The sequence below is a fragment of the Pygocentrus nattereri genome, chromosome 27, assembly GCF_015220715.1.
Source record: "Pygocentrus nattereri isolate fPygNat1 chromosome 27, fPygNat1.pri, whole genome shotgun sequence".
Taxonomy (NCBI): domain Eukaryota; kingdom Metazoa; phylum Chordata; class Actinopteri; order Characiformes; family Serrasalmidae; genus Pygocentrus; species Pygocentrus nattereri.
In genome coordinates, this window is record NC_051237.1 from 8,935,699 (window position 1) to 8,946,477 (window position 10,779).

General features: G+C 37.9%; 1 protein-coding gene across 1 annotated transcript; it reads right to left on the reverse strand.

The window, feature by feature from the left end:
- Window positions 1–107: 107 nt before the first annotated feature.
- bet1 (Bet1 golgi vesicular membrane trafficking protein) lies at window positions 108–5,023 on the reverse strand. The gene is made up of 4 exons (XM_017694900.1): window positions 4,848–5,023; window positions 3,891–4,000; window positions 3,736–3,792; window positions 108–1,585 (listed from the first exon to the last, which is right to left on the reverse strand). Exons 1-4 carry the CDS (start codon window positions 4,864–4,866, stop codon window positions 1,430–1,432), a joined length of 342 nt encoding a protein of 113 aa, XP_017550389.1. The 5' UTR covers window positions 4,867–5,023; the 3' UTR covers window positions 108–1,429.
- Window positions 5,024–10,779: the final 5,756 nt, after the last annotated feature.

Consider the following 10,779-nt stretch of genomic DNA (forward strand, 5'->3'; position numbering starts at 1 on the left):
ATTTTTTAAAGTTATTCTGGACCATTTCTGTAACTTTATCTAGAAATTTTAATGCAATGCAAAAGACATTTGGAGTTTTATAAACTGCAAAAAAAAGGAGTGCGATACAAGTTTTTGCAGGACACTGACATTTATTTTATATAACCTGACTAAATCTTCTGCACACCTTAATGTATTTAAATCTTTACACAAAGTATATATATAACATTCATGCTCTTCAATTAACATTTAATGCCAGTTTCCTTACTTACATATCACTAGTAAGAAATACAACAAAAAAAATATGCATTCTTATTACAGAGATAACTAAGATGCTCTATATTTCACTACTGTTGGAACAAAACCTTGCTTCTCCAAAATGGCAACAGCAGATGGGAGAAAAAACAACTTTATATGTATGTTAATGTAAAAAGTCTTAAATTTGGACAATTTTTATCCATTCATCATAAAATATTCTCACAATGCACAAAGAGCCTAGAATGTTCAAATAATTATGGATTAATAATTATTATTATAATAATAATTATTCCAACAGCAATGAGAGCAATTTAACAGAAAAGATAAACAAATGCATCTGTAAGCTTAACAAGATGATATCAAATTTATTTCCTCATCATTAGCCTCACTATATTATTCACAAAATAGAATTTCAATAATATGCACTGACAATATGCCTTGAAAAGAGAAATAGAAAAGTTTCAGCCTGGGCTTTTCATAACTGCTTAAAATACTTTTGTGCATCCAGTATTAAAATATTTCAGAGGTTTGTTGTAGCTGTTGTCTCAACCTTCCTTAATGATTCTGAAAGTATAAGATGACCTGAAGGCCAGCCCGTTATCATGTTTACACCATGCAAAGCCAAATTACTCTTAGCAGTTGACAGTACCCACAATTAACTTGACAAAACAGCCACTGCTTTTGCCAGTTTGATTTTTTGCTCTGTGCTCTATTCAACCTACATTAGTGTAGCTTAAATCTGCTCACTTCTACAAACATCCTTGTTGTATTCAGTTAATAACAATGATACATTTAGATGATGCACACATTCAGTTGTGAAACACGTCAGATATTTGGACCATCAATCCCAGAACAGGCTGCATATCTGCAATTACGCAAACTGATTATTGCATCAAAATGATTGTATCTCAGAAGCAATACTGAAACCAAAAGCAATGAAATCCTTTAACTCTAAAAATCACTAACTTGTGGCAGTGAGGAATTCTGGCATGGTAAGAGTTCTTTCCTTCCAGCACTGCACAATAACTGATAAAGATTTCTCAAGATTTTAATGGTGCTCAGTCATCTCGATCCTTATCTTTATTGTTAACATCACTACCCTGGTCATAACCGTCTGATCATCCGATCTAGTGGGCCATGGCACACAGGGGAGAGTGGGTCTAAAGAAGGGTAAGATTCATTAGTCCTTATATCACCTCAGTCTGATCACCCAGTAAAGGACTACGAAGACAAAGAGAGCAAAAAGCAGCATGTAACAGTAGATTTTGGTCTGACTTCCTCTGGACAGCAGTTTCAATCTGCCCATGGTGGCTCCCAGCAAACCGCCAGTTGAATCGAAATCTGTGTCCTAAGAAATATCAGATAAAAGCACAAAAAGTTAAAATTGTTACGTAAAGAATATGTTTAGTGGTTGTGTTGAAATGAGAATTTCTAAATAATTACACTTAATGATGTAAACAAAGGCATTTGACTGGTTTGATATGCAAAGTGCCTTTCTAGAGAAAGTGAGTCAGAATTGTTCACAGTGGTGGTGATAAACAGACGTCTGAAGCGTTTAATGCCTCACAAAATAATGTTCCAAAAAACATAAATACACAGCCTCATGCCTGAGACATTGTCTTACAATAGACTTATAAAAGCTACTGACCAACAATGCATTTTTTGAATAGATTCCCAAATAAAACTTCATTACTTTACCATTATCAACATTACATATATAAACTCAGAAGTCACAAGCAGTTTCATTGGCTATTTTGCACAGTAATTAAAATGGCTATGTTTGCACTGTAGACACTGCAACCCCCGTTTCTTATAACCAACGGTATAAAGAAAAGGTGGTCAGTTTTTCTGCAATATTAATAGTAACAGTAATGTTAATGTTACAAAACCAGGTAATAGAAAATTGGCGAGGCTGAAGTTGGTTCACTATTCGCCAGCTTCTTGATCAAATCTTCCTGTTCCATTTTAAAAGGTTAGAAGGCTGAAAGCAAGCACGTGCTTCCTCTGAGACCTATGAAACCCACCACAGTATCTTTTCAAATTCTTGGTAATGCAACGTCCTTGGACAACTGAATGCACTTGGAGAAGAATGTGAACTGCCATTTCTGTTACAACAGCTAAGAGATGCCTGGGCTGAGTGATGGGGAGACAACACACCCCCACCCTGTCTCTTTACCAGTCATGGATGGCTGTAGCACCACTGCGGACCGAACTTGTGATCTGATGATGGGGCCAACGCTTAGACAGAGTTGCGCCATTTGGGAGGCCCGCAATACTTTGTGTTTTTTCTGACATCTGATAAGTTGTAACAGACAAGGTTCAGCCACAATTTAAAAAATGCTAGAGATGCATCAATACCAATTTTTTCAGATCGAGTACAAGTACATATTTAACACTCACCGATACCAAGTCTAGTACTTGTTTGTTAAATGAACCTTTAAAAATGAAATCACCGAATTCTAGCTGATTTTAAATGTAATGCATTAGCTAGCTATGCTGCATTAGTCCTGCTTTGGGATGAGTACAGTAGTGAAGAACTGTCTCTTTAGCACAGCAACAGCGAGAATCACATCCAAGACTTACACATTCGATGAGCTCATGTTTCAAATTTTACGTCTTGTTGGAGCCTTTTGTTGGGCTGGTTGAACTGTAGTTGAATGTCCTTTAAAGCGAGATATACACTGTATGATTTTAGAAATCTTGTTTGTTGGTGACACATTGTATGTTTGTTTAAATAGACCATCACATACAGACAAAGCCTATAATTTATATGTGAAACAGCCTTTACAGACAGCTCTGTTTATGGACAGTTTCAGTTAAAGCTGTTTCATTCAAAACAACATGCTGCTAACACTGCACTAAAGCTAAAGCCAGGCGGTGGTACACAATAGGAGAGTACGACCTCTCTACAGCCTATTTTTCAAGAAAAAGCACTATATTAACATTGAGTTCACTATTGTATTCAGGTAAACAGAGTAAAGTCGACATAGAGACACTTTGGTAGAAAATTTCAACTTTTTTTTTTCCTGCTCCATTTAGTTGACCTGCATGTCTCCATGCTTATTGGAGAAGGGGTTGTGACTGTAACTCTTCTCTGTGTGAATAGAGCCTCCTTTAACTGTGTCATCACTACCGATGCATACGTAAAAATACCATCAAAACGATGAATCCAATGATTCATTCAACATTTCACATATTGGACTGCACTAAATCCAATTAAACAGGACTAATTATGCTTTCTTTGTAATCAAACATGCAATCGGGAAGTATTTTTAAATACGATATCCATGATATACTCGGACAAGCATACTGTGACATATTGTTAGGTAATTTATCATAGTAATGATATTGTCATATTGCCCTGCCTTACCCTACAGTAAGTCAAAACACCATTATCCCTTCAGCATGAACTGAGCTCCAAAACAACTGCTTCTCAGAATAAATGGAACTACTAACATCTGCTTAACATCTGTTAATGGTCATGTGACACAAACTTACCATCTCTCCCAACACTTTATTTTGGTATTTGACTTCATTTCCAATGTCAATTGATAGCTGAAAGGATACAAGGAGGAACAAATTATGTTTACTTACTGAACAGCTTATAAAACACTCAAATTTTCATCTTCACTGATTTGCTGAATGCAACTTACATGCTTCAGTGCGTTTACTTTTGCTCTAAGGCCTTCCTGTAGATGTTCATTCTCCTCCTCATAAACACTGTACCCACTTGCAACATAATTTCCTTGAGGGGCTCCTTCACCTGTGAAACAGTAAAATGCAACAGAAGTGGGCTGCAAAAAGTTACATGGGCTCTGTTACATGATGAAAAGCATCACAATAAAAGAGGAACAGCACCCATCAAACTTAATATGCAGATGCTTCATGTAGTACCAATCTAAAAGTAAAGTAAAATTAAGCTTTTTAATAGCTACATTTACTTCTGTTTGACTCATTATTGTACTGAAATGACTTGAATATCATTTTAAACTACTCTACGCAGCCACAAGCAAAAGGCAAGTGCCTGTAAAGGGGTGAGATGAAGGAGGATTGACCTGGTCGACACTCACTGCCTAATGTACCCTGGTCAGCTGTGATGATGACACTTAGCTAGATAGCTAATCAGCTACAAAGGAGCAAGCAAAGAAAGGTGAACTAGCAAGAGCACTACAAGCCGCAATAGTCCTACATTAAATTATAAAACAGATTACATAAGATTACAGGGTAGCAGATGAAACCCCCGAAACTGTGGCTAAGGTTGATCATCTCCGCTCAATGTATGTATTTGTTAGCAGGCTTGCTAGATGGTTACATAGACAGTTCCACGTATGAAGTTGCAGTCAGCCAGCTAGCCTGTTAGCTAAGTAAGCTAACTAGCTAAATTCATTGCGTTCGCTATGTGGACAGGAAGCAAAATAAGCAGGAAATAAATATTTTTAGGTAAACAATTTTCAACCTATCCGTGGAGGTTGACACTGTTTATGTTTTACCTTCCCTTAATGTTACACAGATGATCCTCACCGGCTGGCAAACGCAGCTAGCCGCAGCCTGCTAACATAGTTAACTACTATGAGACATTTAGATCATTTACGTTACTGAAAGCTACTCACCCAACCCTGCACGCCTCATCTTACTGCTTTGAGCAAGGTGCCAAATACGTTTGTTCCTAAACAGTGAGACCACTGCCCAAAATTAACGTGAAAATCTCGTTTTTTCCTACAAGAATGTGATGACAGTTTAATATAACTTCAGCCTACATTCTCACGCCACGACATCCTACGGAAGCCGGGATGGTCATCATTACAGGAAGACATGGGAAATGTAGTTTTTTTGTTACTTTTTTTAGATCAGTTAATGAACGAATATGGTACTAATGGTAATGTTAGTGTACTATTTTGACATACCATATCGGGTTAGGACGCTAAAAAGCAAGCCGCTTGAAAATGGTAGCAAATTTACACTTGACAGCAAATTATTATTAACACATAGTCATTGCTTTAGGAGCAGTAATAGTGGTTATATGAATCACAAATATCTCTCATTAAGAACAACCATCAGCATGTTATAGAATTAGTGCAGCAAAAGACATTTTGTAAGATGAAAGCATCACCATTTTAAAGAATGAGACTTATAAGCTGTGACTATTACCTGTGACATCCAATGTTATAGTTATGTTTCACTACAATAATGCTTGTGTCTCCCACACAAACTGAGCCCTTATATCCTTAGGCATCTGCTTATGAAGATGACCAAATGAGCTTGCTGTTTAAGCTGGGAGTGGGAAAACCCCATCTTGTTGTGGGGATCTGTGTAAGTTCAGAAGCTGGAACAAACTGAAAAACTGTGCTTGTGCTACAAACTATTAATGCTGTTTTTGTTGGATTTATCAGCCATTTCAAATACATTTCACTGATAAAATCTGACTAAAACAGGGTTAATAGTTTTGGTTTTATAGATCTCTCCCCATTCAAAGATATATGATGGGAAATAACTGCCCAGTGACATTGCCAAGATGGCCATTAAGTGGACAAATTTTCCTATAAGGACTTTGGAAAGATACAGCAGATAAATACACAGATGACAAGTGGACAGACAGACACTATGAATTAGAAACGCTATGAAGGATTATTTATATACACAACAGATGACAAGATACACGTGACTAAAATGATACAGGGCTGGCCAGGACTCCTGAGACAGTAGACCGTTTATTTAAAATTGTGAGAGAGAATAAAAAACAGTGGCCTGAGCTGGAGACTTCAGTGTTATTCCTGTACATGATGGTCACGCTGTGAAAGCTAGTACTGCACAATGTTTGTATGCAGAGAGTTTTTAATCAGCCAGTAGCAGAGAAATTACACTCCACTCCTTTATTCCGTACAATGTAGTTAGCAAGCAACGTCATTAAAGGGTTTCTAAGTGTTTTTTGGACATACAGTTCTAATGAAAACCTAGAACCTTTACATTATGTGGAGAGTCTTGAAATTTTAAAAAGGTTAGTCACATTTGTACATCTTACAAAACTAGGTCTTTATAGAACCACCCACTGAAAGTTTCTTTAAGCAATCTTAAATAGTGCTGCTCCAAAGAACCCTTTGTGGTGCCTTTAGGAATGTATAATTGTCCAGGTGCTTTTGATTATGCTGAATTGTCCCATACCACAAAAATCATGTGATCGTGGGTCTAAAGAAGGGTCAGATTCATTAGTCCTCATATCACCTCAGTCTGATCACCCAGTAAAGGACGACGAAGACAAAGAGAGCAAAAAGCAGCATGTAACAGTAGATTTTGGTCTGACTTCCTCTGGACAGCAGTTTCAATCTGCCCATGGTGGCTCCCAGCAAACCGCCAGTTGAATCGAAATCTGTGTCCTACGAAATCAGAATCAGAATACTTGATCCCAGAGGGAAACTGCAGTTATTACAATTGCAACCATTTGTGTAAATTAATAAAAAAGAAATTTGCAATATTTACACAAGATTGAAGTTCTTATGAATACAGTAAAGTGGCAGCGACTGTGATAATAAATATGAAACATCTTGTATAAAGCAGTTCAAATTATTGCACCTCTGAGTTATTGCACACATAATTATTAATATAACACATATGAACAGCACAGTTTGGTATTGAGTATTGCACAGATGAACCATAGTATCAGGAGGAGTTATAGACTTTGATGGCCACAGGAAAGAATTACGTCCTGTGGTGCTCTGTGGTGCATTTTGGTAGAATGAGTCTTGCACTGAACGTTCTCCTATATCTCATCACTGTGTCGTAGAGTGGGTGGGAGCCATTGTCCATAATCACCGGCTTTGCGGATCAGTTTTTTTAGTATTTTGGCATGAAACGATGAATCCAATGATATATTCAACATTTCACATATTGTGCTGCACTAAATCCAACTAAACAGGACTAATTATGTTATTTTTGTAATCAAACATGCAGTTGGGAAGTGTTTTTTATACGCAGATATACATTTTTTGTACCCAGATACACATACTGTGACGTATTATTAGGTAATTTATCATAGTAATGATATTGTCATATTGCCCAGCCCTACCTACAGTAAGCCAAAACACCATTATCCCTTCAGCATAAACTGAGCTCAAAAACAAATGCTACTCAGAATAAATGGAACTACTAACATCTGCTTAACATCTGTGAATGGTCATGTGACACATACACAAACTTACCATCTCTCCCAACTTTTTTTACGGTCTTCGAGTTCATTCCCAATGTCAATTGATAGCTGAAAGGATACAAGGAGAAACAAATGAACTGATTTAGCTTTATTTGGTTACAACTTACATGCTTCAGTGCATTTACTTTTGCTCTAAGGCCTTCCTGCTGTTAGGTAAACAGTCTGCTAGCTACCTTTCTGTCTGTGGAGGTTAACATCATTTATGCTTTTTACCTTGCGTTAATGTTACATAGGTGCTCCTCACCGAGCAAATAAATGAAAGTTACGTGCCCAACCCTGCCCGCCTCATCTTACTGCTTTAAACGATTCCCCAACTACATATTTTTAAAACAATCACACTACTCCTCAAAGTTAATGTAAAAATTTTGTTCTTTCCTACAAAAACGTGAACAACACTTAACCCTAAGTAACTAACTATAACTTCAACCTTCGGAAGCCGGGATGGCATTGATTACAAGAAGACAGAGGAAGAGTAGTTGATTTTAGGGTGTTGAGCGATAGCTCAGTTAGTGAACGAATGTCTTACTAAAGGCGGTGTAGTGTTTTGACACACCATACCGTACATAGGGCACAGTCTAGTAAAACAGAAGGTGCTTGAAAAGTGCAGCAAATTTACACCCCGCGGCAAATGCAGTAGTGGTGGTGATACGAAGCGCAAATATCTCTCATTAAGAAGAGCCATCAGCATGTTATAGAATGAGTGCAACAAAAACATTTTGTAGGATGAAAGCATCACCATTTTAAGGGAGTGACTATTACCGATGACATCAAATGTTCTAGCTATAATATCTCGCGACAGTAATGTCAGTCCGCCCCACACAGGCCCTTATATCCTTGCATCACTGGTATCAGCTTGTGTGAGCAATTACTTTACAAGTCCCACCAACGAGATATAAATAATTTGAAATAAGAGCAGCAAAGATTCCCATACAGTCATGAACCAAATGAATCATTTGTGGAACAGTCTGGGCTCAATAACTGTGGGAAATGTCTTTAAAGGATCTTGTGAAATTTAGCAAGCAAAGTGATTCAACATGATGATCACTGTACAGGTTTATAGGATAGTAAGAACAGACACTGAAGTAGTTAGACTGGTGCTTTCTGAATTCTGAAAGGTCCAATAATATGATTTCAATTCTGATCTTATTCCTATCATTGTTATTATATGGAGAGAAAGCTTTTCTTTAAATATATAACATTGCAGGGAAAGTGGCATGCAATTAAATTTCAAGCTTTCCTGCATCCTGCAGGGGCGGCACGGTGGCGCGGTGGGTAGCGCCATCCCCTCACAGCGAGGAGGGCCTGGGTTAGATTCCCTGGCCAGGTGACCAGGTTTTTCTCTGTGTGGAGTTTGTATGTTCTCCCTGTGTCTGCGTGGGTTTCCTCCGGGTTCTCTGGTTTCCTCCCACTATCCAAAGACATGCAGTCAGGCCAATTGGACATGCTACATTGCCCCTGGGTGTGAATGTGTGAGTGACTGCCTGTGTCTGTATGTCTGTCTGCCCTGCGATGGACTGGCAACCTGTCCAGGGTGTACCCTGCCTTCCGATGACCGCTGGGATAGGCTCCAGCACCCTCCCATGACCCTGAGGGAGAAGCGAGAAAATGGATGGAATGGATGGACTTTCCTGCATCCCATGCATTCACACTGCAAGGTACTTCTGTTTTGGTGATATTATTATTTAATTGGTGATTATTATTTAATTATAAAGAATTAAAGCTAACATTTCATTATATTTTATTACAAATCTTGCCACTTGTTTCCAACACTTTTCAAAGTTGAAAAGGATTGTGCGTAACTGACGGTGACACAGCATTTGAGTCTTTATATTTCTAAGAAATGAATCAAAGGTGCTAATGGAACACAAAAAATGTAGTACAACTGTGGATCAACCCACAACTTTCACTTACAAAGTTCTAGATATTCAGCTTAGAAAGCAAAGCAGTCAAGTGTTGGTAAAGGAAAAAATTATATGATTTCATTCAGGAACTTCAGAGACCTCTTAAAGAGAACACTGAATTCAGTCACACAAAATAGTTTCAGATCCTCATGCAAAATGTAATACAAGACAACGAGAATATGAGGAAACACAAAACACATGTTTTTTATTGATCCTTTTATTTATTGAAGGAAAAAAAATGCAACACCTAAATATCATGCATGTGAAAGATTTATCATCCCATAAACTTAATAACTGATTGTGCGACCTTTAGGAGCAACAGCTGCAACCAAACATTTCCTATAACAGGATTTAAAGAGAGCACATCACTTTTTGCCAGCTCTTTGTTGCAGAACTGCTTTAATTCAATCAATCAGTCAAGTCAGGACTTTGACTAGACCACTCAGAGCTATTCAGAAGAGGACTTGATCTTGTGCTTCAGAATGTTGTCTTGCTGCATAACCCAACTGAGGTTGAGCTTCAAACCATAGACTGATGACCAGACATCATTCTTAGGTAGGATTTTCTAGTAGAGAGCAGAATTCATGGTTTTCTCAATAGTGAGAAGTCACCCAGGCCCTGAAGCAACAAAGCAACCCCACACCATCATACTAGCACCACCATGTTTGGTTGTTGGTATGATATTGCTATTGTAGAATGCTGTGTTAGCTTTACACCCAGAAGTAACGGGACTCCTGCTCATCTTGGGATTTTTGTGATGAGTCATTGCTGTCCTCTTGGAAGAATTTTAATAGGCTGGCCACTTCTGGGAAGATTCACCACTGTCCTAAGTTTTCTCCCTTTGGAGATAATGGCTCTAATTGGGGTTTGCTGGATTCCTGTAATGTGATGAGACCTTTAAGCTTATTTCACATTTTAAGTTATGCTTTGATTCAACGGGGCTGGCAGTAACCAAGCCTGGATCTGTCAGGTTTAATTGATCCTAATTATCAATTAAATTTGTTGACTGATTAACTAAGGGGAATTTACTTTTCACACTGGGCTAATTTTTCTTAGATAACTTTTTCCTTCAATAAATGAAAAGATAATTTAAAAACCGTGTTTTGCCTTTACTTAGCCACATTGGAAGGCTGGTTTTATCTTATGTTAAATTTTCAGATTTGAAGCAGTTAATTCAGACAAATATGCAAAAATAGAAGAAATCAGGATGAGGCGAATTTTTTTCACAGCATGATATGCCTTTGGTCTGTGTATCACCTGAACATTGCTTCTTACTGCCCTGCCTACCCTCTTCTGCTTGTTTTGAAAAGCATTTGGCTGTAGAAATGTCTATTGGCTGCAAACACAAGCAGTATTCCTAACCATGGAAAACAGTGGTGGCAGCTGTATGTGTCACCATTATTTTAGCGCTTGCATATTAGTAGAACCCCCATAGAGGCT

Coding starts and splice junctions, on each gene's coding strand:
- bet1 (XM_017694900.1), bottom strand. Junction 3,793..3,890: donor AAGTAAACGCACTGAAGCAT/GTAAGTTGCATT, acceptor GTATCCTTTCAG/CTATCAATTGACATTGGAAA. Junction 1,586..3,735: donor ATAAAGTGTTGGGAGAGATG/GTAAGTTTGTGT, acceptor GATATTTCTTAG/GACACAGATTTCGATTCAAC.